The sequence below is a fragment of the Crassostrea angulata genome, chromosome 2 (genome assembly GCF_025612915.1).
Source record: "Crassostrea angulata isolate pt1a10 chromosome 2, ASM2561291v2, whole genome shotgun sequence".
Classification (NCBI taxonomy): Eukaryota; Metazoa; Mollusca; class Bivalvia; order Ostreida; family Ostreidae; genus Magallana; species Magallana angulata.
In genome coordinates this window covers 51,104,407-51,132,403 of record NC_069112.1, presented here as the reverse complement: position 1 = coordinate 51,132,403, position 27,997 = coordinate 51,104,407, and the positions used below count along the sequence as shown (strand labels likewise).

At 35.2% G+C, this 27,997-nt stretch overlaps 1 protein-coding gene across 1 annotated transcript; it reads right to left on the bottom strand.

Moving 5' to 3' along the window:
- Positions 1-27,979, bottom strand: LOC128173183 (DC-STAMP domain-containing protein 2-like). The gene is made up of 16 exons (XM_052838902.1): positions 27,851-27,979; positions 27,359-27,540; positions 21,191-21,373; positions 19,585-19,755; positions 15,631-15,732; positions 15,317-15,437; positions 10,493-10,569; positions 8,607-8,672; positions 7,940-8,153; positions 5,314-5,471; positions 4,511-4,675; positions 4,191-4,361; positions 3,455-3,695; positions 3,072-3,199; positions 976-1,075; positions 1-883 (listed from the first exon to the last, which is right to left on the bottom strand). The coding sequence occupies exons 1-16, from the start codon at positions 27,967-27,969 to the stop codon at positions 268-270; spliced, it is 2,814 nt and encodes a 937-aa protein (XP_052694862.1). The 5' UTR covers positions 27,970-27,979; the 3' UTR covers positions 1-267.
- Positions 27,980-27,997: the final 18 nt, after the last annotated feature.

The window sequence follows — 27,997 nt, the reverse complement described above, 5'->3', positions numbered from 1 at the left end:
GAGTAAACGTAATCCTTAAGGCATTATTTGTTAAACATGCCTGTTTAGGATATGGCATTCACATTGTTCATTCATGTTTTAAAATAAGTAAGCTCAAGCTCAGAGTTAATGATGATTCGTAGTCATAACAGTGAACATGTTGCTGCCTTGTGTATTTTGTCAACCACATACAAAACGAGTGGAAGGATATGCTGGACAATTTCATGATTACATAGTATATCTGTTTAAGCTATGCTTAAATACCAGCACATTGTATAGCTATGTTGGTCAAACGTTAGTTTTTAATACAATATCACGATCCATTTCTAGTTCATCTGGTTCGATATACGCATAATCATAATCGCCGATGAAATCGTCTTCTTCATCATCAAATATATCATTGGTGACGTAATCAGTCTGAGATTTGTCGTCATCATAATAGTCACTTTCGTCATATTCATCATCAGTGCGAGGCAACTCCTGATAAGAATAGTCAATTTCCTCTTCTGTTTCGGCCTCACTTCCGGCCATACTCTCTGTTGGAGCACAGGCCTGTAAACAAGGACACAATGCAGAGAGTAAACCTTTCGGTTTCTTTTCGCTTGACTTATTGCCATTTTTGCCCTCTTTCCAATCTTTATTTTCTACCCATGTAGAATTTTGATTGAAATCTTCATAGAATTCGTCATCTGGCTGGTAACCATTGTCATAAGCAGCAGAATATAGGTTCTTCGTCTTTTTGGCTTGAGCATCAATGATAGACTGGGTTATATTGAACTGCAGCTGTACTTGTCGCATTCGTTGACTGGGTCGATTTTTCAGCCGTTGTTCTTCACGTTCCTTACGAATCTTCTCTGCCTCCTCCTTTCTCTTTAACATCTCTGCTTCGTCTTCACTAGAATCTCTACATGCATATTATTATAAGAGTCATACACTGATAAAATCAAACGTCAAAAGCAAACGGACGAATTCGTATAGAAATGTTGAGAATATTACCGCTCTTCACTTATGTCGGATAAGTCGCCATAGTCCACAGGATTCATACAAACTGTGCAGATGTTGTTGATGTCGGTAAAACAGTCCATGCAGTAGACAGCTGTAACAGATAGAGCATTAACTTGATGTACAAAATGTATAGTAGACATAAAATAGATAACACACAAGAATAACTATGACTGCATACAATTTGATAAGACAGCGCACACGGGTATTCAAGGATGTGGGCAACATATACACAAGAAATCATATTGACGCAAGCGTCAAACGGGCCGAAAAAATATACATGTAATTGTTGTTTGAATCATCATTGGTTGTTAACATAAAAACACAGAACGAAGAAGAAAATAACGAGTTGGTTGTACTAATTTTAATGGTAGATTTTGATCTTAATTACTATATTTTCAGCAACACGTTTTGAAGTTTAACATTTTACTATTATTATTAAGAATAGAGTTCGTTACTGTAAGTATTTCTAACGGTTGTTCTATGAGCATTGCTTTAGTATGAATTAAGTAATGGAGAACACATTGATTTGTACAATATTTCAATACAAAGTTCAATTCATTATTATTCTCTTGGAAATTATTTATTTCAAACCATCTTAATTTTTTGATGGATTGTATTGAATTAAAATTTTATGCAGTAGTTTATATAATTTCAAGGGACCACATAATAAAATAGAAATGGTTTAAGATAATGGTACATGTAAGATCATGCTCATCCGGTAGAATATGTTCAACTTTAAAGGTAAAAAATAAGCCGGATAATTTTTTTCCTAAATGGAATTATAAATTTTATCTAGACTACAGTTTATGAAAATAATCATGGGTATTTCAAAAGAATTAAAAATAAATCAGGTTAGCTCAAATTTTCAGGTCCATTCAAATTTTCAGTTCTTTCATATTTTTGCGTAAATAATTAATATGGATGTCATTTCATGATAATGTTCTACCACAAAGTACATGGCAATATAATAAATTCACACACAAAGTCATTTTATTTGACGCAGCACATAGAAATTCAAATACATCATTTATATAAAATTTCATATCATTCAGGTCTTTAGTATTTCAGGTCTTTAGTATCCCTTATACCGATACAATAAACAACTCCGAAATTTTCCGAATATATTATAGCATCGATAAAACGCGTCTAACACGACAGTCTATGACAAAATTTTTCATTTACGAGTAAAACAAAAAAATATGTAATATTTTTTTAAAGGCATAAAACATATTTCTACGTGCAAATTTACTTTTAATTGATAAAAATGAGCATAATATTATTTCATTTTTTTAAAAAAACTATCCCGCAGAAACGCAGTTACAATATTTAAATGTGTATCAAATAACGGACCGCCTCCTGGCGGTCCGTAAAAAATACTCTATAGTGACTTCAGAGTTGTTGTGAGAGTTCAGTAATAGCCTTGTACAGCCGCTGATGTTTCCTAATTGTCCATATCTTCAGGTCTGACTAACTGCCTACCGGTACAGTCACTGTTTTGACTAATTTGCTAACTGTACAGAAGCTGTTCTGACTAATTGCTTACAGCTACAGTCACTGTTCTGACTAATTTGTTACCTGTACAGAAGCTGTTCTGACTAATTTGCTACCTGTACAGTCGCTGTTCTGACTAATTTGCTAACTGTATAGTTGCTGTTCTGACTAATTTGTTACCTGTACAGTCGCTGTTCTGACTAATTTGTTACCTGTACAGTCGCTGTTCTGACTAACTTGTTACCTGTACAGTCGCTGTTCTGACTTATTTTCTACCTGTACAGTCGCTGTTCTGACTTATTTTCTACCTGTACAGTCGCTGTTCTGACTAATTTCTTACCTGTTCAGTCACAGTTCTGACTAATTTCTTACCTGTACAGTTGCTGTTTTGACTAATTTCTTACCTGTGCAGTCACTGTTCTGACTAATTTCTTACCTGTACAGTTGCTGTATTGACTAATTTCTTACCTGTACAGTCACTGTTCTGACTAATTTCTTACCTGTGCAGTCGCTGTTCTGACTTATTTTCTACCTGTGCAATCGCTGTTCTGACTAATTTTCTACCTGTGCAGTCGCTGTTCTGACTAATTTCTTACCTGTACAGTCACTGTTCTGACAGTGGAAGTAGTTGACGTGATCGTCGAATCGACCCTCCTCTCCACAAGATAAACAATATTTTCTTTTGAATCCAAGGAAAGTGAAAAACTTTCGGCACAGAGGAAATCTAAACAAATTTTTATAAAACATGAATATATTGAGTATCGATATTTTATTTTAATTTCGTATCATCAAGCACCATTTTAATCATATAGAAGACTATAAGATTAAAAATTATTGTTCGGTGTAAATTAGGTTGGCTATTAGTAAGGGAAATGCTTCTCATATTAAAGTCAATTGTTGAAGGTCAAATCAGTTTCAAGAATCATCTCTAACAATATTCTTTATATTCTTATACAGCTTTTGTCTTGTCTGCCCTTACTGACTCATCATCCTACTCCTGATGCTGATTTTTTGCACTTCCCTCAAAGTTCCGGCTTGTCTCCTCATTTGTCTCCTTGCAAACTTTAGAAACCCTCCCCTTGTCTTCAGTATATGGTTGTACAGCCACACAGCACGAGCTCGCTCCCGCCTTGGGTAATAGCATGCTGCAATGATGTGACGTAACCTAAGTCCGTATGCTTTGAATATCGTCATCAGGAAACAAATCAGGAAAATAGTCCCTGTGGGAGAGCAGAAGTCAAAGTGTACTACAACGTGTACTACAACGTGTACTACAACGTGTACTACAAGTATACACATGCATCTGAGGGCAATAACAATCAAATACATCATTAAAAAGCATATTCAATCATTTTTAAGGTCTAATCAACTGTATTTTTGTAAAAAAACGCATCATTTTGAAAGTTATTAAGTGTTTGTATCAAGACATTTAAATCGGTTTTCATTTATCAATATAGCCGTGGTCTGTGGACAAAACTGTGCAAAATAGTGCATAAAATTATCATTACTTTCCAGATTGGGACATCAAATTCACTTTATTACCCTAAAGTGTTATTTCTTTTAATAAGTAATATACTGCCAATTAAAGAGTGGTTCAGTTGTAAATAGTTGTTAATGTATGCAGTGTGGTTCTTGGGTCTTAAGATGCACAGACAATTGGAAAATACATGAAAACAACTTGCATTATGATACCATTTTCCGCTTATTAGAAGTACCTATTTCTTCATATACGGCAATGTTGGGAACACTTGGGATCGGAATACATTTTGCTGCGTCAAGTTTGGAGCCACCTTTATCCGCCATTGGGTCAAATGACGTCATCAAAGCTCGGTACATGCTTGCTACTGCCCCCTTTCCGTGAACATGGACTTTCAAATGAGGCGGAACTGAAAGTACACTTTATAATCTTAATGACGGTAAGTAAAATAAATTATGATCGTCAGCCGTAAACATACATAACAATTTGCATTTAAGAATAATTTTACGTTTGAGAAATATTTAAATACATGTAAATACATTACATAAGAATACTGACCTGGAGCACCGATGTTTTTGGTGAAGAATCTCCTTAGCATCTCTAGCAACCAGTATAGTCCATAGTCACACATCATGTAGAACGCCGCGTGTGAGCCGCTGATCAAAAGCATGAACACTCCCTTAAACAACGACTTCATCTCCTTTCTCGTTATCCCAACAGAGACTGAAAATAGAAGCACGTACACAACCACGCGTGAGGGGGGGGGGGGGGGGGGGGGGGGGGGTAGACTTTAACTTCGTTAAACAGCTGTCTTTGCTATTAATACAATGTACAACTCAAACAAACTACTTCCCTCAATTTAATAACAAACACAAAATCTGTCCTGAATTGTAAACTATAGACATGTATAACAGACATGGGCGCCGTAGACGGGGATCACAGCGCTGTTCAGAAATATTCAACAGACACTAGGGTGTTCCTAGAATACACCCAAACTGTGAACATAAACCGAGGCTGTACTCAATTATACAACAGGCGCTTTGACTGTCATGCAATTAACAACAGAACTGTACCGAACTAAACAATTGGTTTAGTTGTCCTAAAATTAAAACATAGATTGTATAATAGACAAAATGACAATCCTAGACATGGTATATGTATACAACAAACAGCAGTCCTATCACTGTTGAAATAAAACCACTATTGAAATAGTGAGATAGGGGATCTATTTCATTATAAAAATCACTTTGTAACTACTATTGAAATAATCATTTCAAAAGTAGTTCGCCATGAATATCACTTTGTAACTACTACTGAAAGGAGGGAATATACATATCCTTGTTTGAATCAGGGATACACACATGTTTTGATGTACTTTCTGGTCTCCTTCGATTTGAGCGGGAATATTCCCTCCTTTCCGAGTTCCAACCTCCGTTCTTCCACGTCCCGTATTTTGTAGGTCAGGTAAAAGTTGTCGAACCTGTCGTTAGACCGGTACTTCTTCCTGTACATCAAGGCCCTAAATCAAAAAGAAACCAAGGATCTGAATCAGAGGTCAAAATACGAAACAAATCCAAGCTTAAGTGCCTATACATGTATTTATATTTTCCAGTGCCTGTGATAACAATACGAATCATATTTGTAACGTATATCGTTAGTCCAATACATTTCATCAAGGACGCAAATGACGTACTGTGGTACTGTGTGTCAATGATTATTATCATATTGAACAATTAGTAAAAATTATATAAATATAAGTAATAAGGAATCATTATTTGAATAATATGAGGTGATCAAATACGTTCGGGAGTGATCCAATCTATCATACATCCATTCGGCCTTTATTTAATTTGATCACTACTGACTGCTTTTTAATACTCAAAGAATGCTCCCATAGAATTGTTAGTTGTTTAAGAAATAAACAACGTTATTTAGTGAACATGGCGTTATGAATAGCAATTGCTCTGTTGGCATTTTCTATGATGCGCGCAAGCGCATCATGGAAAATATGCCAGCAGAGCAGTTGCTATTCATAACGCCATGTTCACTAAATAATCGTTGTTGCCTGACGTCATGACGTCAGGCATATCTAAGGTTTAAAAGTTGCAATCTCCGAAACAGTGCAGACAATGGAACAAGCAATATCATGATATTTCACAAAAAAGATTAACCGATGCATGTTTAAGATGTCAGCATTTACGTTCATAATTGATGAAAATGTTTTATGGCATGTAATAACAACAGCGAGCAAGAGTTTTCAAGTAAAAGGGACGGTCACCATGAAGAGCACGTGTGTAATCCTGATTTAAAAATAGATCAGCATTCCACCATATTTGAACGGTGAAAAAGGGGGAGGGGTCATCGCAACAAGTTGTAACATATTGTCTTATACGGTACAATGTAAGTAATAATTGGTGTTGGATTTTCATTATTACAAGAGAGTCATCAGTTTGGATTAAAACAAATATATATTTATACAGCTGGAATGTTTACTGGAGGAACTAAATCGCCAAAGCGGGGTGTGACCCGATTTTCGTTCAGTTGTGCGATTTCATTAATCTTGAAAAGGGAACATAACTCGCGTGTCTTACTAAATGTACATTACTACATTTAACAATTACTAATCAAGTGTCTTTCTTAATTCGATAGATTTCTTCCAAAACATCCGATCCAAAGTATGATATACATGTATGTAGCTGTTACAAAACAAATGTCAAAAAATTCATTTAACCCCCCCCCCCCCCCCATGGATGAATTCATTCGTTGCGTGAACGGTAAAGCAGGATTTCGCGCCTAAATGTCTCATTCATAGTTTTTGCGCGCCGATTAGTTGACGAGTCCGTTGGGATCATGCAAATACCCCAGAGCACACCATGTGTTTACATCACAGGCACGTAGCATCGGGGGTTGGGGTGAGGGGGGCTGTTTCCCCCTCCCCTCTTTTTTGACAGCTGGCACTTTTCTTAACTTTATAGGATAAATGGAAATATCATGGATTTGCCCCCCCCCCCCCTTCCACTTTTGTAGGAGCATGCAATAATGAAACTGCAAATAAGGAGTTCTAATTGAATTAAAGTTACAGTTAGGGTTTTTTCTTGAATTTGAGAATTCACCCTTTTTTAATTGCTTGTCAAGATGATTTTGATGAAGCTGCCCACACACATTAAAAACAATACGTGTTTGTATACCCTCTCATATTTCATGACGTTAGAAGTTTAAAAAAATGCCTTTCAGTTGATTTTGCAATTAATATAACAAATACAATTTGAAAAAACGACTATTTACTCTCCAGCTTTCAAGCTTACATGCACTTATATGATATGTGTGCATTCCTAAAAAATTGAATTAATAAAATGAATGAATTTCAAGTGATATATATGTACATGTTCTAGATCGAAGAAAAGACTAACATTTCGTCTTAAATTTGCACGTTCCATTTATAAATTTATGATCAGCAGCGAAAATTAAAATTCATTTCTGATAAGTTAGCCTAATTGATACATGCATGCTTCCATTGAATAATTTTGTTTAGTCAGGCAAGCTTTTTGGAAAGCTATTACTTGTTTATTACTTATATTTGCATTTTACCACTCGCAAATACCCTGTATTAGCCTAGACCTTGACATTTAGCTATTACATCAAAAGTAAACATTTAGACTGTAATGTATCTTTTTAATTCACATAGATTTGTTAACAGAATCAATGATATGTTATAACAGTAATTCCTTTAAAATGTTATCAAAAACATGGTTTAATATTACATGTAAATACGTCAATTTTAATGGAGTTGGAGAAAAACACATGATGTATCGTATAGTGGTTTAAATCTATAACGTCATGGAAAAGTATATATAACGTTACACCTTTATGACGTCATAGTATACTGACAGAGCAATTGCGATTATAGAGAAATAATTGCAGCTCCTCCGTATGGGCTTACAGTGGGGAAGAACAATGGAAATGCAAATATATCCAAATAAATCTTACTTGATTACTACAAATATGAGTGACATCATGGTCAGGTTCTTGACAAATCCGACGACGTTGGTGAAGCTGGAGAGGCGCTCCTTCACGTCCTTCAGGATGTCTTCCTTGACCTGGCTGTAGGACTTGGATTGGGTCACGTTGTATTGGTAGGTGTGGGAAATTGTGACATTGAAGTAGAACATCGTATGAACTGCCTTCACAGCGTCATAAATGGCTGAAACGATATATACACCATTATTTTAGCAGTTGTTTGTAATTTCGCAAGTTGTTGGAAAGCCTTTCAATGATTCTAAAATACATATATCTATTTATGTTTATTTATATATATATATAAAATACAATATCTTCAGCAATATTAAATAACTGTTGTGATGTAGACTTGTTAATTGATAACAAAAAAATCACAAATGATTTAGGAAATAACTCTGTTTAATCAGTCGACTTCGGCGGTCAGCTGATGGAAAGGGTCAAACAGACGTTTATGCAAAATAAAAGTAGTCTCATACACTCCCTATGTCCTCCAATTTGTTCTGTCGCACACGGCACTACCATGATACATCGGTATAACCAACTGTTCCAAATCCTTTATATTGTCAAACTGAGGCATTTTCAACGAATCTCTCTCTCTCTCTCTCTCTCTCTCTCTCTCTCTCTGTGGAAAACTTACGGTCATATATCCCGGTTTTCACAAGACTAGCTATAGCAGAGGCAATCAAACACAGCAGATCTATTACTAAAGGAAACAAACAGAATCAATTGTATTTAGCTTCTCTCAACATTTTGATGCATTTGTTATGATTTGATTAATTGTAAATTAAATGAAAAATTATTTGTTATACCTATATACAATTACCAAAAAGTAATGTAGTTTAATAAATATCAAGTTATCGATAATCAAAACTGGATCACAATTCCATATATTAAGTTTTGTATAATGGGCTTTAAATGAAAACTACACTGTATTTACATATTTTCACCCGACCTTTAAAACTTTGTAAAAATATTTATCACATTCATAAATATTATTATATTTATACTATATATAAATTATATTTATTTTGGAACCACTGTGGTCGAGAAAACTTCTCATCAAAGTGCATGTACACTTTTTGTGATTATTTTCACTCCCTCAGATTTAACCATGCTAGAAAATAATGAGCTCTTTGTGGATAGTAGCATTTCTACTAATTTTACAACTATGTTTTAAATGTGTTCAATAAATGTACCCATGTGGTAACTTGCTAAAAGATTACAAAAGTGTATTTATATATGACCCATCCATCAATGTTTCCTTTGTATATCAGTCGATGTGATAGGTTAGTTTACTATTCTAAAGAATGATTATAAATAAAACTAATGAAATAGAATCAAAACATAACGTGTTCCTGAATCTTAATTATTTTACCCGATGTTGATGAACGACCCCACCTAACCTAAGATTCCCCAAAGTAAGTTAGAAGGTCCCAGTCGAGGTTCAAAAAAGCGACCGGTCTTGTTAATTTTATACAGATGGTAAACGTATAGAAAGATTATTTATTGACTTATCATTTATCATTAGTTATACCGCCTATGATAATTTACTCCATTATTTTTCTCTCCCTCTCCTATATCATTCCAGTCACGAGCGACAATGTCTCAACTCCGCTCTAGCCACGGTCTGATAGGACAAAACATTAGAAGGTTCGATGGTCGAGGTCATTTTTTTTTTTTTTAGAAAATACCACTTAATAAATGGTAAAATATATGGATTCTTCACTATAGAATAGTTTGAAGAAATCATTGTTAAAGTTTAAGGTAGATCTGATGCTTAAACCACCCAGCCTCCTTGATACGTTAGAGCTTTTCTGGAGTTACCGCCCGTTGATATCTTCAATGTAGTCCTAGCTCTGTTTAGAGTAACGCTCATAATTGTCTAAGCATTGTATTTTAATTTCATCTAGATTGCTGTAATTAAGGTCTTCCATCCATAACTAAGGTGAATTTAACAATTTTTATAGATTTTAACTATTTCGAATATCTATTCTAAAATAATTATGAGACCGACATAAACCAAACTCGGGAATATGTATGCAGTCGATTAAATGAACTTTTTGCACTTGGAACGTTTTTAAAGAGTTGTCTGCCCCTCGCAAAAATTTAAAAAATTCAATTATCAAAAATATTTATGGTAAATAATTAAATTTTTCAGCATTGTCAAAGAAAAGAAAAGCTTTTGCAACTTTTTACCAAGAGATTTGTGAGAAAATTATTTATACTATAAAGATATATTTGAAAATGCATTTTTGCCATAGACTTAAATGTAAACTTCAAGATGGAATAAAGTTGTTAAAATTTGAAATTTTTAAACATTTTGAAGATGAATCTTTATTATTACATAAATCCCTTTAAACCACACTAAGATTTTAATAATCGAACTTGCAATCTATTAGATATGAAATACAATAGTTATGGATGGACTACCTTAAAATCATAAAATTTTACGCGATGAACTAATTGATTTTATTTTTAATTCAACCGTTAAAGCGAAAAAAATGTTTACAGCCTGTGACTTACTTCTAGCTATGTTACACACGACTTGAGCGCCCTTCACTACGTAACAGATCCAGCCCAAGAACCAACCCAATGTGTCCCTGCAAAGGCAAGTTATCATGAATTAAGTACTCAATACAAGTTTTGTCTGCTGCTTTAAAGAGAACATCTAATAATAATGCTGATCAAGCATATATTTAACGTGTACAAATTTAAAGTAGGTAGAGCGGTCCTTGTGGACTGGTGTGTGTGTGTGTGGGGGGGGGGAGGGGGGGAGGGGAGGGGCGGTGACACGGGAGACCTTTAAAAAATCGTAGTCGTTTGTGTATCATGTTGACTTTTGAATTAAAAAATCATAATTCAATCATAAGTTAGACTTGATTGAGATCAAGGCACACACATGTATCCATGTCCCGATCATAGCAAGGACAACCAATGAGAGGAGAGACTGTCATAGAATGCTGAGCAGCCAGATATACATATATATTGCAACGATTCGTCATGGCTGGTAAATATCTCTCTCTCTCTCTCTCTCTCTCTCTCTCTCTCTCTCTCTCTCTCTCTCTCTCTCTCTCTCTCTCTCTCTCTCTCTCTCTCAGCACTAAAAATAACCAACGACACTAACAAAAAAGTAAAATATTGTCAAAATTTTCGGGACAACCCGAAACATTTACAAAACTAGCACTAAACTAAAAACTAAATAATATATAAGGAAAGGTTCGCCTAACATAAAAGGTCCGGGATATATTTATACCCGCACTTTCTAAAGAAAATTCGGGTATATTGTTGTTACCCTGTTCCGTCCGTCCGTTCTTCCGTCCGTCCGTCACGTTTTACTTTCTCAAACTGCTCTTACATCTTATAACCAGCAAACTGAACTCTTTGAGTTTGATTTGGGGTATCATGTTGTTTTGTAAAAAGGTTTCAAAAATTCTCTGGTAGTCCTGGGGGTCAAATAATTGATAAAAAAAATGACGTTTTTTCACAAAAAAAGCTTCTTCCTCGAACTCCTCCTACATTTTCAAAAGTAGACAAATAATCTCTTGGAATATGTTTTAGGGTATCCTATCGATTTTTAATTTTGTCCTGTGGGTCATTTAATGGCTGAAAAATGACGTGGTTTGTTTTGTTTTGTTTTGTTTTTTTTTTTACAAAAAATGGTTTCAAAAACGGTTTTTTTTGGCAGTAGCCAAATGATCTTCTAGAATATGATTGGGGGTGTCATATTGAAGTGTGATCAGGTTCCATAATTTTTTTGAATTAAGGGGATCAGTGGGCAACAAAATATGACGTTTTTTTGCAAAAAAGGTATGGTTCCCAGAACTCCTCTAACAACTTTTAGAGAAGCTACGTTATCTCTTGGGATATAATTGGGACTGTCCTATAGATGTGCAATAAGGTTTTAAAAATTTAAATTTCATCCAGGGAGTCAAATAGTAGCAGAAAATTGACGTTATCACTCCAAATAAAACATTGATCCTAGAACTCCTCTTATGATTTAATGGATAGACACATCATATCTTGGGAAATGATAGGGACTGTTCTATAGATGTACATTACGGTTTTGAAAAATTAAATTTAACCCTGTGGCCCATTACCTACGTACCGCTTGATGCCCTGTAAGGATCAAGAATATATATGGCTAAGGGGTGGGGATCTCAACCGTTTTCGTGATATTTGTGCACTTCCTTTTCGAGGGGGGTCACGACCACCCCCGGGGCCCATGACCTACATACCGTTTGATGCTGCCCCTTGACACAAGGAACAAGAATATATTAGGTTTAAGGGTGGGGTTTTCAACTGTTTTGAAAATATTAAGGGACTTGCTGTTTGAGGGGGTAAGGACCACCCACAGGGCCCATGACCTACATAACATTTGATGCCCCTTGATATAAGGAACAAGAATATATATGGTTTAGGGGTCATGATTATAACAGTGTCTGAGATATATGGTAATATCCAATTCCTTGGGGGTGGGGATGACCCCAGGGGTCAGATCTAATAAACCCTATAAATTGCCAGTAACAGTCAATATATGATAATGAAAACTTTATATTATTATCTTTTCAAGTTAACATTTACAATAGAGTCTACGATTCTTCCCATAAGGTTCAATGTTAGACCCCACACCCTTTTGACCCCCCCCCCCCCTCCCCCAAGAAAAGAGGTTGTCAAACCCCAAATGAGAAAAATCAAACTAGGGTGCACAACTAGATATGCAGGGGTAAAAAGACGTGCCGCTTCCCCAAAGAGCTTCCCCTGATGTACCCTTAACTCTGAAGATAGAAGTGATCTTACTTAAAACAAAATTACTTCCCATTACGCTTCCAGCAGAAGAAAATCTGCGATGCATCATTCCAAGTTGCAGACACACTAATTTTAGTGCATAAAACGTTTCTTGCCTGCCACAAACAGATTTCTCTGTAAACTACTTCAATGATAGTCTTACAAAATTAAAGGATGTGGTAAAAGAAGTCGGGCAGCATTTTTCTTACTATAGAAACATCAAGTCAAAGTCTGAATGTTATCTTGTCTCCTCCGCTACTCATGACCAGTCATATGCCAAAGATTCTGCTTCTGATTACCGAAAAGTTCATTAAATTTGCAGACCAACATGACAGCACACACCATAATTTTATACCTGCTGGAACTAGCTGAGACACTCATGAATAAAACTGACTATGTTGTGCAATTCTAGACTGAAACAACTGAACTTGAACTATGAAAAAACTGCTGAAGTTACTGTCCATAATAAGAGCCTAAAATGTAAAAGTGTGTAAAATTTTACAATAGAACAAGAATTATATTTTAGTGATTGAATTCTGGTTGGTTTGTGCTATATGATTTGTTAAACATCATATTTCCGATGTTAAAGAATTTTGCCCATACTACAATATTAAGGCAACTTCAACAAGAGGTCCATGGGCCACATTACTCACCTGAGGAACAATAGGTATGATAAAATCAGCTTAATGGAGTCATAATACAAACTATCTGGACAATGTACAATGATACATGTAGATCCTGTGTAAATAAAGTCCATTTTCCCCCCTGGATATTCTTATGTTTATAATCATTAGTCCCTTTTCTAACAGAATGATTTTATAGTCATATCACATGTTGAGTATTGCAGTTCTCAATAACAATTGTTTATATATGGGATATAAACATACATCAAACTCTGAACCTTCTTGTAAGGCCAACGAATTGTCCTGGGGCCAAAGTCTTAACAATTATAAAGAATCATCTGGCTGATTAGTTTCTGAAAAGAAGATTTTTAAAGATTTACTCTACATATTCCTATGTAAAACTTTGACCCCCCCCACCCCCCCCCCCCACTCCCGGGGTGTCATTATTTTCACAACTTTGAATCAACACTACCTGAGGGTGCTTCCACACAAAGTTTCAGCTTTCCTGGCTGATTAGTTTTTGAGAAGAAGATCTTTTAAGATTTACTCTATATATTCCTATGTAAAACTTTGACCCCCCCCATTGTGGCCCCACCCTATCCCCGGGGGTCATAATTTTCATAACATTGAATCAACACAAACCTGAGGATGCTCCCACACAAGTTTCAGCTTTCCTGGCTGATTAGTTTCTGAGAAGAAGATTTTTAAAGATTTACTCTATATATTCCTATGTAAAACTTTGACCCCCCATTGTGGTCATGATTTTCACAACTTTGAAATTACACTACCTGAGAATGCTTCCACACTAGTTTCAGCTTTCCTGGCTGATTAGTTTTTGAGAAGAAGATCTTTTAAGATTTACTCTATATATTCCTATGTAAAACTTTGACCCCCCCCCATTGTGGCCCCACCCTATCCCCGGGGGTCATAATTTTCATAACATTGAATCAACACAAACCTGAGGATGCTCCCACACAAGTTTCAGCTTTCCTGGCTGATTAGTTTCTGAGAAGAAGATTTTTAAAGATTTACTCTATATATTCCTATGTAAAACTTTGACCCCCCATTGTGGTCATGATTTTCACAACTTTGAAATTACACTACCTGAGAATGCTTCCACACTAGTTTCAGCTTTCCTGGCTGATTAGTTTTTGAGAAGAAGATCTTTAAAGATTTACTCTATATATTCCTATGTAAAACTTTGACCCCCCCATTGTGGCCCCACCTTACCCCTGGGGGTCATGATTTTCACAACTTTGAATCTACAATACCTGAGGATGCTTCCACACAAATTTCAGCTTTCCTGGCTGATTAGTTTTTGAGAAGAAGATTTTTTAAAGATTTACTGTATATATTCCTATGTTAAACTTCGACCCCCCCCCCCCATTGTGGCCCCACCCTACCCCTGGGGGTCATGATTCTGATAACTTCGAATCTACACTACCTGAGGATGCTTCAACATAAGTTTCAGATTTCCTGGCCCATTGGTTCTTGAGAAGAAGATTTTTTAAAATTTCTCAATTTTTTTTTTATTATATACTAATTGTCTCCCCTTGAAAAAGGGCATGACCCTTAATTTTCACAACTTTAAATATTCTTTGCCTAAGGATGATTTGTGCCAAGTTTGGTTGAAATTGACCCAGTAGTTCTTGAATAGATGTTGAAAATGTGAAAAGTTTACAGACAGTCGGACAGACAGACGAACGACAAAATGTGATCAGAAAAGCTAACTTGAGCTTTCAGCTCAGGTGAGCTAAAAACGTTTCAATCCGATACTGTTGAATTTTTTACATTTTGAATGTACAACAAATGGCAAAATTAAATTGCAAGGGATGCGTTCAATTTATACTCACTAAATCTGGGTTTACGTTCACTTAAAAAAATCACAGAGAGAGAGAGAGAGAGAGAGAGAGAGAGAGAGAGAGAGAGAGCAACTTACTTGCAATCTTCGAAACCTTTGTCAAAAACTTTCATACATTTCTCATACGGTGAACCAAGCTTGTTCTTACACACTTGGGATACTTCTGACAGCCAACCGAAAGCCTTTTTAAGCATTGAAGCTGAAAGGTTGCATTATTTGTTCATTAAGAAGCAGACCTTGTTACTTTCGAAATATTGTTATATATCTTCATGCATTAGACGGTTTACAACATTATCAAACAGTATACTCTTAGTTTACTAGAAAACAGTAAGTCGAGACCCCTAATCACAGTCACTAATGTAACACTTATTATTAAATGTACTTATATTTACCGATTTCCTTTATTGCCGTTCCAAGAGCAGTAAATGCAGTTTTCATGACATTTGCGAATCTCTCCAGAGCACGTATGACGGCGCGGATAGCGCCAATGGCCCCTTAAAAGATAGCGAATCAAGTTTTTGTATTGCTTAGAATACCATATAGGATTTATACATCAGTAGTCCACCAGGCCTTGACGGTCACCTGAATACCATAGCCCGAAGAATGACTTGTCGGGGACAAATGTTTTCATTTAAAGCTTCATTTTTGAGTCGAAACCCTAATCTGAGACTCCTCTGACTGTTACCCTTTACTTTGTTATTTGATGTTTGCAAACATCAATTCATAGGGGTGGGCAAATTTTGGAGGATTCATCTTTACCTGGCTCCAGGAGGCAAAATTTGCTTTTGGTAAAATAAGACATGCAGGCTTTTAACGGTCAATCTTTAAAATATTCAGGTTTTTTTTAATAATGCAAATAACATGCATACATTTATTGCTACAAGCATACAATACACAGGATATTAAATAGAACTCGTTTGATTTAATATGGCCAAGTCATAATTTACTAGTATCTTGTAGTAAATTTCAAGATGAAGCTTAAAATGTAAAATTGTTAACATTATCATGTTACCCGAGTGATTCAGGTAACCTAAAACAAGAGGCCCCAAGGGACACATCACCCATCTAAGCAACAAAAGCCAACAAATGCTTTAGACCGCCTTTAGAGTATCAAATACAAAACATCTAGGCAGCTTAGTAGAGCGAATCTTGATTTAAACAAGAGCTTGGACTTTGGGCAGTTGTGTCAAACAGCAATGTGACGTAGGCCTGTCTATTTCCTTGCTGGCCACTCAGCCATGACTCTTTGAAATCAACAAGACTTGTCTGGCTTTTGAGCGTAGACAACGCAATCGTTGCATATTTCGCTTGAAACCGCGTCATTTTTAACTTGTTTTGACGCAAGAAATTGAGTAGCTACGTCCAACCGAAACTCCAAGGTCTTGTTAAAATGGTTCTATCTTTATTTTTCCTCAAGTTACAGCTGCTTTTCTGGCTAATTTTTGAGAGGAAGTTTTAAGATTTTCTCTATACATTCCTATGTAAAAAATCCGAACCCCCTCCCCCAACCCAGTTCAGGCCTGACTCCGGGGATCATGATTTGAACAAACTTGAATATACACTACATGCATGAGAATACTTCCACACAAGTTAGAGCTTTTCTGACCAAATGGTTTTTGATAAGATTTTTTAAAAAATATTAACCATTTTTCAAAAATATTTTCCCTCAAAAGATGGGATGGCCCTGCATTTAAACAAATTTGGACCCCCTTTATCCAATAATGCTATGCGCAAAGTTTGGTTGGTTATGGCCCCGTGGTTTGTGAGAAGAAGAAGAAAATGTTAAAAGTTAAAAGGACGCCGAGGACAAAGGACAAATTTTGATCAAAAAAGCTCATTTGAGCTTTAGACTCAGGTAGCTTAAAATATATGTTTACTCTATGGCAATATTTGACACCCACCCACCCCTCCCCAGTTTGAGAAGAGGACATAATAGACATAATGAAAATAAATTTAGTTTACAATGTATCTCCCTCGACAACGGAACATTATTCGAATAGCATTTGAAATTGAAGATGAGGACATACACATGTAATAGCAAATGCATTTAATTAATTTCCCTCAAATGTGATGGTTCAGAAAAAAATTACTTTTTATTAAATTTTATACACTTTTCTAAACGACCCTAAAGCCTGAATCCCTGACGAAGAGGCCATGAAAATTATGGACAACACCGTCATGCATTTAGATTTTTTTTCAAATACATGTATATACGGGAGTGTAGAAGAACATTATCCAAGATCTGATATATTTTCACTAAATGATTATGCTAACCCTAGGGCCTGAACCCTTGACCCAGGGGCTGTGAATTTTACAACTTTCGAAGCATCTCTGCTCGTCATAACCATGTGTTAAGATTCTCCGCTGAAGGTCCAGTAATAAAGAAGAGGGTTTTTTTTTAAATGTGCACATTTTTACAGTTTTAACTAAAACCTAAAAGCCCTTTCGCTTGAGGGTCATAAATTTTATAATTTATGTTTCTCTGTCCTTTAAGAGTTAAACACCTAATTTGGTCAAGATAACCCTAGTACATGTAGTTTCAGAGAGGAAGCTGAAAATGTTCTAATGTTAACGCACCACGACGAATGAAAACAAGATCGCAGTAGGTCACCTGAATGACTCAGGTGAGCTAAATTGAAGTCTGATCTCTTAATGAAAGGAAAGGTGAGTCAGCTCACATCCTCACGCTCTCAAATTAGTTTTAAAAACAACAAAATTAAACGCTAGAAGAATCATCACATCAAAATAATATGCAAATTCTTCAGGGATATGAAAAGAATACGCTAACAAATTGTTGAAGAGACACTAAAGCTCATTTTTCGCTAATACAATGAAATGACAGTTTCCCCATGCGAAGTTAAAAGAATGAATTTTACAAAAATAACCCTTTTTAAAATTTAAAAATACTCAATGATTTTAGACGCCATACACAGTAAGTATTGCTAGTCCAACCTTTCGTTCTACACCGCATTCGCATCGATTGTAAACATTTCAGCTTTTGGCTAGAAGATGAACAAAGGAGATGAAAACATAACACAAGTGCGAAGTATATATCTTGTAATAGATAAAAATAATAAATATCCCTGACTCCCTGTGTCGTCAATACCTCATTTTATTACCGGTATAAGAATATTTTAACATCTAGATCCGCCGAGCATGCCCATTTCCCTTCTTCGCCAGAAACCTCGTTTAATTAAAATAACCCTTTGAGGTTCTAACAAGTGTAGAAATTTAGAGTTAATTTAAGGGCGCTTTTTATCCTATCCATGATCCTGTTCATGAATTATTTTCACTACCTGTAATTTCTACAAAATATCTCCAATATTCTATTGACAACTGCTTTCATTCAAAATTACGTGATGTAAATAAAATTTTAAAGTTTGAGTCGATATGATATAAATTTTGAATTTAGAACATCTTTAACAAGCAACAGCGATCTTATTATTGGAGTAAAAAAGATTCGAACTTTCAGTACATGTACAACATCTATTCTTTCATTGAATTGTGTCATAAAAGATATAACCAAGATAAGGAAAATTAGCTGTAGTGTCTCTTTTGAGCAACATGAGCTGTATTTTTTTAGAATTATATTTTGCTGCAAAAACCTGCTAGTATGACAAGTCTGCATAAAACTTAAACTTTTATGATAAATAAGATTTGAAAAAAATCATTAATTTTTGTTAAATATTTCTCTTCTACGGAATATATAGCAAATCAATTTTTGTACAGTACGACAATAATTCAATTTTGCATCAAATAAGGCTTCTTAACGGCCTTTTCCACAAAAATATGGCTAACAGAAATTTATATTAAAAACCATGATATTTTTGTCATTTTAGTAAAAAAAAAAAAAAGGTCAACATGAAAAATGCAGCTCATATTGCTTTAAGTTTTTTTTAACGTATTTTATTATGCAAATATATACATGTATATACATTTACATAAATGGATTAGGCAGCAGTCAATGCCTATGTAAGCCTTCTTCATAAGAAACTTTAAGTTTTAAGCTTTAAGTTTTAAAGGACCTATATTCCACAAAAAAAATGATAAAATTGGAAATTACTGGTAATACATGTAGGCACATGTATACAATGGGTCCTTATTATATTTTAATTACCAACAAAGTTTCACAGAATTGTGTGCAGATGTTAACACGGAGTTGCGCTGACAAAAACATTTGGACTGACAGCAAAACATTTAATTGGTCAGGCGTTATCTATTTTGAAATTAAGGGTTTCCAAAGAAGAACTGCAAATCCGTAACTCTACGCGAAAACTTATTCTTCGCAGTTAATAAGAGATCTACAGTAAACTGACGTCAGTGACTGGGCAATGAAGCATGGTTACCTGCCAGTGGGTTGGCTATCTGATTCAGCACCTCCTTCGTCTGGTTGTAAGACAACTCCTGACCACAGGTGGCGCTGTTGGACATGATCATGACGTTTTTGTTGAAGTTGGCGACAGGGTGCGCCATCACTAGGACGATGGCGTAGAGGACCAAGAATGAGCGACCTTTACCTGCAAGACACACTCCGTCGGATCAGTGTACATACAGTACTGAATGTCATTAAAGACGCTTTGGGTAAAGTGTCATTGTCACATTGAATGTGTACGCTCTAAAAAGATCATTGGTAAAAATTTTATTTTGCTTCATTGATTCAATTGCCGTGTGGTACACTTGCTCCTGTTGTACACTCGGTAAGTACAATTAATTTTACTCTGTCCGAACATATGTAGCATATTTTCTTAGATTATTTGATGGTAATTAATATCTGAGTTCCAAAGGTGTTAATTCAATCAACTGAAAATGTTAAAGTTTTATATGAACCCTCTCCCCTCCCTTTTTTTGGGCATGTCAGATTTTTAGACACAGCAAAAAATAAAAAGTATACGGAAAGTATTATTTACTAAAGACCAAGGGACCTGGAAGTACATTAGAAATCAAGTATTGTGTGAGGTGCTCAAAAACTTATGGTGTCAGAATTCACCCATTATAAATCTCCGAGGTGGCAACAAAGAAAAGTTGAACTTCTCCCTTTCATCGTTTCAAATTGTACTTTTTAACAGGTATGTGTGTTTTTGTTAGAAATTACCAAAAGTGAGGGGCACGGTAACTTGAAGATTATCTAACGCTGCGACACTGATAGTTGTACAATTAATGAAGGTCTGTCAATATTTTTTAGTGGGTTATGATCTGAGGGATAATTTTAACACAGTGCCTGATAATATTTATGGCTGCATATTTACAAAGATGCAGCATACTTAAAATTCATATTAAAGAGTATATATAAAGTCACTTTTGCTTTTAAAGTGTCTCACCTGTCTCACCTGTAAGGCGAAATATTTACCTTTAAAATTCGGTATGTTTTTCTTCATCTCCTACAGGAATTACCTTTAGAATAAAAGTTTTTCATGAGGATATGAAATTCAGACATGAATTTTTCCTCCTGGATATATTGGGTTTTGAAATCTAATAGTTTTGTTCAAGCCATATCAGCTTTTGAGTTCTAGAAAGTTCTTTAACTGTTTAATGTCGATTAGAATTTCTTAAGATCTTATAGGAAAGTTGTTTTTCTTGTGGCAAAATTATTTTCCTGTAAGAAAGTATTTTTGAAGGTAAATAGTTTACCTGACAGGTGAGATACAGCAAAAACAAAAGTAAATCATAAAGTTTTTCAGCACTAATCTAACTCTATCATATGACATACATGTACGTATACATGTATTTATATTTTTCAAAACGTGCATCTTTGACGGGTGCAGAGTGCTACCTTTGCACTGCCATAATTATTTGAAACAGTGTATTTTGTTTGTAAGGGGAATGCATGTTTTTGGTAACTTTACTATGTGAATTGAAGAAGTTTGAATTAACACCCCTCTCTCTGAGTCTCACTAATGATCAATTTTCTGGCGGAAAGTCCTAGACAAACAAATGGTCAGCAATGCAACTTACTGGAGAATAACTGAGGAAACATCAGCAGGATAACACATCGCACGTGCATCGAGAAAGCCAGGCCCAGGCCGATGACGGGGCTCAGGAGGATTCCAATTACCATAGCAACGCTGGAGGAAATGTTGGATTGGAATACCATCATCAGGTACAGAAGTAGCCCCAGCAAAACGCCGCCAAAGAACCCTGAGTACAACAACACTTTATTTAAGAAATAAACAACGTTATTTAGTGAACATGGCGTTATGAATAGCAATTGCTCTGTTGGCATATTCCATGATGCGCGCTAGCGCATCATGGAAAATATGCCAGCAGAGCAGCAGTAAGTAATCGAATAAAACAGTGCTGAAAATTTAAAGATGTCACATACATTGTCACATTTTTTTCTATAAAGATAAAGAATGTGCGTTAGAACTCTTCCATTTAAAGTCATGTTTTAAAATAGAATGTATGCATTAACTTCGCTTTTTTTTTTACAATTATAACTTCCGTAATCTGTACTACCGATTAAATTCTTCAATTTCTTTGGCTTGAGATAACTGTTTTATTCGATTACTTACTTTAAAATAATGTCAGTAGTTGCCCGGCATTTTATTTTTGCATTGATTGACTCAGAGTTTCATAAAAACAAAAAATAGCATTTTTCTGTATCTTTACAGCCTTACATTAATTGCATTTGATAACATTCACAATAATGTCTAATAAGCATTTACATGTTCTAAAATGTGTTAAACAGCTAGTCTTGTCAATAAATGCATTTCAATTTTGGTGGTTTAAGAAGTAATGAAATGATGACGTCAGGCTAACGTCGTAATGAAAATATAAGGTTTTGAGAAATCTTTTAAATCTTTAAAGTTTTTTTGCCAAAACTTGGCCGAGAACACATACTGATATTTTTTTATGAATTGATTCATAATTACTAGTATCTCCTCTGTTTTTGCGTTGAGTATAATTTATTTCGTCTGAATCGTTTAAAAGTTTGGAGCATAGTTTTGTAATGCGTTCCTCGGTTAAAATGTGCATTTTACTATATATTTCATTGAAATGGCGTTGCTTGATTTTATTAATGACACTGTATTTGAAACATAATAACATTATTACCGCGCAGACGAATCTTAAATAAATTTTAGAAATAAAACTATAAAACCTATGGATCACGTGGACAAATTTTCAAGGTAGGTTTTCTCACAAGCAGGTAAACCTGCGAGCTACCTTTAACCACTATACGATACTTCATGTGTTTTTCTCTAACTCCATAAAATTGATGTATTTAAAATTAAAACATGTCTTATAATAACATTTTAAAAGATTTACTGTTATAACATATCATTGATTCTGTTAACAAATCTATGTGAATTAAAATACATTACAGTCTGAATGTTTATTTTTGATGCAATAGCTAACTGTTAAGGTCTAGGCTAATACAGGGCATTTGCGAGTGGTAAAATGCAAATATAAGTAATAAACAACGATTATTTAGTGAACATGGCGTTATGAATAGCAACTGCTCTGCTGGCATATATTCTATGATGCGCTAGCGCGCATCATGGAATATGCCAACAGAGCAATTGCTATTCATAACGCCATGTTCACTAAACAACGTTGTTTATTTCTTAAGTATAAACAGTCATAAACCACATATAAGCTTTTTAAAATATTTTCTTTTATACTTCTAAATATCTCATTTGTCATTTAAAAAAAAATTATGAGTTTACTATGACGGTAAACTCCTATTGTGACGTCAGCAAACTCGCGAGCTACGTTAAATCTATAACGTCATGGAAAAGTATATGACGTCAGACCTTTATGACGTCATAGTATACAGACGGAGCAATTGCGATTATTTCTCTATAATCGCAATTGCTCTGTCAGTATACTATGACGTCATAAAGGGTTAACGTTATATATACTTTTCCATGACGTTATAGATTTAAACCACTATACGATACATCATGTGTTTTCTCCAACTCCATTAAAATTGACGTATTTACATGTAATATTAAAACATGTTTTTGATAACATTTTAAAGGAATTACTGTTATATAACATATCATTGATTCTGTCAACAAATCTATGTGAATTAAAAAGATACATTACAGTCTGAATGTTAACTTTTGATGTAATAGCTAAATGTCAAGGTCTAGGCTAATACAGGGTATTTGCGAGTGGTAAAATACAAATATAAGTAATAAACAACGATTATTTAGTGAACATGGCGTTATGAATAGCAACTGCTCTGCTGGCATATTTTCCATGATGCGCTAGCGCGCATCATGGAATATGCCAACAGAGCAATTGCTATTCATAACGCCATGTTCACTAAATAACGTTGTTTATTTCTTAAATATTTGCATATGCATTGTTCTTTCCCACTGTAAGTCCATAGGGAGGAACTGCAATTATTTTTCTATATTTACATTCTACTGTGTTTTTCCATTAAATTCCGTGATGTTTAAATGCCTCTAAATGCAACAAGTAGTCAAAGGTCAAATTGACGAGTTTTATTATGACGTCACAAGCGTTGAACGCTGTAAACTGCAACGTCACAAGCGAAAATCAAAGTTCACGCTTGTGGCTGTTATTGTGGCTCTTCCATCAATATTAACTTACCCTTAGGATAAGATAGGAATTTTAAGGTATGAATCACATTTGCAGACAAGGCAAGAAGTTAAAAATAATGTAAATATAAGCATTAAATCATGATTTTTTGAAGTATACACTCTCATAACTGCAGCGGTGTGTGCATACAAATTTTCATAACGCGCTAACGCGCGTTACTCAATTTGTATGCACACACCGCTGCAGTTATGAGAGTGTATACTTCAAAAAATCATGATTCAATGCTATAATATTTACATTCTACTGTGTTTTTCCATTAAATTCCGTGATGTTTAAATGCCTCTAAATGCAACAAGTAGTCAAAGGTCAAATTGACGAGTTTTATTATGACGTCACAAACGTTGAACGCTGTAAACTGCAACGTCACAAGCGAAAATCAAAGTTCACGCTTGTGGCTGTTACTGTGGCTCTTCCATTAATGTTAACTTACCCTTAGGATAAGATCGGAATTTTAAGGTATAATTCACATTTGCAGACAAGGCAAGAAGTTAAAAAATGTAAATATAAGCATTAAATCATGATTTTTTGAAGTATACACTCTCATAACTGCCGCGGTGTGTGCATACAAATTTTCATAACGCGCTAACGCGCGTTACTCAATTTGTATGCACACACCGCGGCAGTTATGAGAGTGTATACATCAAAAAATCATGATTCAATGCTATAATAATTGCAACTCCTGGGAAAGAACAATGGATATGCAAATATAGAATTATGAATATTATTAGATAGTGTCGGTCGGACTGTGCAGACAAATGAATATATCGTGTTATTGTGACATAATAATTTGTCTGCACAGCCAGGTGTGTTATAGAACCGATGATATTTAATCAAAGTACTGATAGTACTGAAAAGGGCCAACCTAGCTTGGTTCTAAAGGAAATTTACTTTGTGCAAGCTTAGTTAGAAAGAATCGATTTGATCGTTTACATTTCACCTTCTGTTTCCTCATCACTGTGTGGCAGCCTCTGTAATGATGTATACAAGCCACGCACATTAACCCGTGCAATTATTGTGCGTTAACCCCTGAAACTGATTCCCTAACCAGTTTAAATGATGAATATTTCTGCTCATGGTGGCGGTTATTTGATGCATCGGAAGTAGAAGTCTAACGACAATAAAGCGCTGAGCTATGCTTAGCGCTTTAAAAAGTCATTCAATGCTTATACTTATATCTATATTAATTTTGATGTTTATTTGTATGAAATATTTCTTGCATTTTCTTTTAAGTCATTATATACGGTATATATATAGACGTTCTTTGTCATGGATATGGATAATAGATTTAGCCATTTAGTGCGGTTCTGCTGCTGAACATAGAAGGTCAAAAACTTTGTTGAGAAAACTCTTTTTTTTTATTTTTAGATTAGATGCGTATGACTGATTTGAAACAACACGCGTACTATTGTTATTAAACGTTACACGAGAACGCCAGCAAAGAATCACTGATAGAAAAAAAACCACACGTAGAAAAAAAACACCAATTGCCACTAACAGTAATTCATTGATGAACTGTATATTGAACTATGATAAATTATTCGACGTGGTGTTATCACAAATACACCGTAAAATGTAAATATTTAAGGAATAAGTGGTATAGTCTGTATACAAATAATTCGTTGTAGTGAATGGTTTGTTTTTTACCCTTTATTTATATGATAAATGATTTTATCAAGATATACCTACCGTTCTATGATTTGCTGAATATATAGTCAATTGCATTCACCGAAAAAAAAATTTCGCCAAAAAAAATGATAGATAGCATTTACTGTACAAATGTCGGAGAAATCTCGTAAACTTTCATTCGAACACCTTAAGATTCATTACATATATATACTTAGCAACGAAAAAGAAAACATTCCGAACACATTCGCAGGGGTGAAATACTGACCTCCTTTTCTTCTAATTTGCTAAGTGAAGTTCATTAGTATTCATAGACTGTCATAACCGGAAAATTCTGCTGGGTGAAACTGCCGCTGTTTCTTAGGCATTAAATCATTTTTTTTAAAGATGTGGTCTCTTAACTGCAACGGTGTGTGCATACAAATTGAATAACGCGCGCTAGCGCGTTAAGAAAATTTGTTTGCACACATCTTTCACAGAATAATGATTCAATGCTTATAATTACGTATTTCAACATATATTCCCTTTCCGCAAATATGATTTTTTTTAAATCTCTGCCGTAATCAGTGAGTAATGCGCAATTAACGGAAGAGGCATTGGAACAGCTGAATTATAGGGACAAAAATAGTGCACAGCGTTTTATATTCTAACGATACAATTTTAATTTTCATTCTGTAATTTGATGAATTTACTTTTGGTATACTAAGAAATTAATCAATTGAATTCATTTAACTGTTTAAAAATATTTACATCAATGAAATATTAATCAACACATATATGATCAATCTCTCACCAGAGGGCGTATTACGCTGTGCTTCTTGAGGAACGCGCCCTCTGGTGAGAGATTGATATATGATATCAGATCGTGATCTGGTTTAAAGTCGCGAGTTGAGTCAGTCATGTTCTTCGAAAAATACTGAGGGAGGACTGAATTTACTCATACGCACCAGATTTGGTGATTGGGTCTTCTGCGTGATGCGTGAATAACAATCAAATCAATCAATGAAATTTAATAGGGGAAAGAAAGTGAATGTAATTATAACGAAATATACACCCCCAGATGAAGTCGGACGAGTGTCATTACCCTCGATGTATTCATATCTATCATGACTGGACAGTTAACAATGAGTAGACCCGGATCGGAGATATTTAGAACCATTTAACAAGGCCTTGGACTTTCGGTTGGACGTAGCTATCTACATCTTGCGTCAAAACAAGTTAACATGACGCGGTTTCAAGCGAAATATGCACCGATTGCGTAGTCTTAGCTCAAAAGCCAGACAAATCTTGTTGATTTCAAAGAGCCATGGCTTAGTGGCCAAAATGAGATAGACAGGCCTACGTCACATTGCTGTTTGACACAACTACCCAAATTCCAAGCTCTTGTTACAATGGTTCTACGTTCTGTCCAAGCTCGAGTGAAAACGGTTCTTTACAAAATGTAGCATTGAAGTTCTTCAAATTTTTTTGAACCTCACTGAGACCGCAGTATAAAAACCTTATTTTAATTTTCAATGTTTATTTCCTCACAAAAAAGATTATCGATGAGTTTTTCACTGTAATAATATACACCCCCCGTCGAAATGTTATAACTTGATTAAGTGGAAGATCCTCATACTTACCTCGACTTATTCACAATAATACTAGCTGTTTGCTCTAATAGAACACTATGATTTTAACTCTTTCCTCATAACATGTATTTCCCCTGGTTCCCTTTTAAATTTTTTGAAAGCCGTTTACGTAAGAATGATGTGTGCCAAGTTAATTTGGTTGAACTTGGTCCATTGGTTCTAGAGAAGAATTTGGAAAAAAAATTACGATGCCGACGACGACAGACAACGAACAAATTTTGATGAGAAAAGCTTATTTGAGTTAAGGGGTTAGCTAAAAACAAGTGGTGAAAGTTGCAACTATCAATCATGAGCTTACCTATAACGTGCTTGAACATCTCATTCTCGTGTGTGCCTGCGTGACACGTGCGTAGACAAGACGACCTGGGGACTTCTTTCTTTTTGAGGTGTCTGTTCCTATCGTAGATACAGCACGGGCAGAAGGTCTCCATCAAAAACTGTCGTATGCCGGACATCACGAAGATGTACGCTCTCTCGTACCTCAAACAGATCAACAGAAAGATGTACACTCTCTCGTGCCTCAAACAGATCAACAGAAAGATGCACATCCTATCGTACGAAAGATCAACAAAAGGATGTACACATTCTCGTACCTCAGATCACCACAAAGATGTACACTCTCTCGAATCTCACACAGATCATTCTTTAATTATTTATTGATAATCGAGCGCGTCCCTTTAAATGCGCTACTGATCTGATGCCATTCCTTACGTTAACGTTAGACAATGCAGACGACACCTAGATTGCTAGGTAATTGGGTGTTGTTTTTAATGCAGATAGGCAGACTTACCATGGTATGAGTGGTGGGTAACCAAGATGGAGACGCACAGCATTTTCTTTGGCCCGAGACAAACGATTTAATGCAAGCTTAATTTTGATCGCCTTTATGATTATCTGTACGACGGACATTTTCTTTGGGTTTACATCCGCGTGACGT

Coding starts and splice junctions, on each gene's coding strand:
- LOC128173183 (XM_052838902.1), bottom strand. CDS start 27,969: ATGTCCGTCGTACAGATAATCATAAAGGCGATCAAAATTAAGCTTGCA. Junction 8,154..8,606: donor GAAAACCGGGATATATGACC/GTAAGTTTTCCA, acceptor ATATCGTTTCAG/CCATTTATGACGCTGTGAAG. Junction 4,676..5,313: donor CAGAAAGTACATCAAAACAT/GTGTGTATCCCT, acceptor TTCTATTTTCAG/TCTCTGTTGGGATAACGAGA.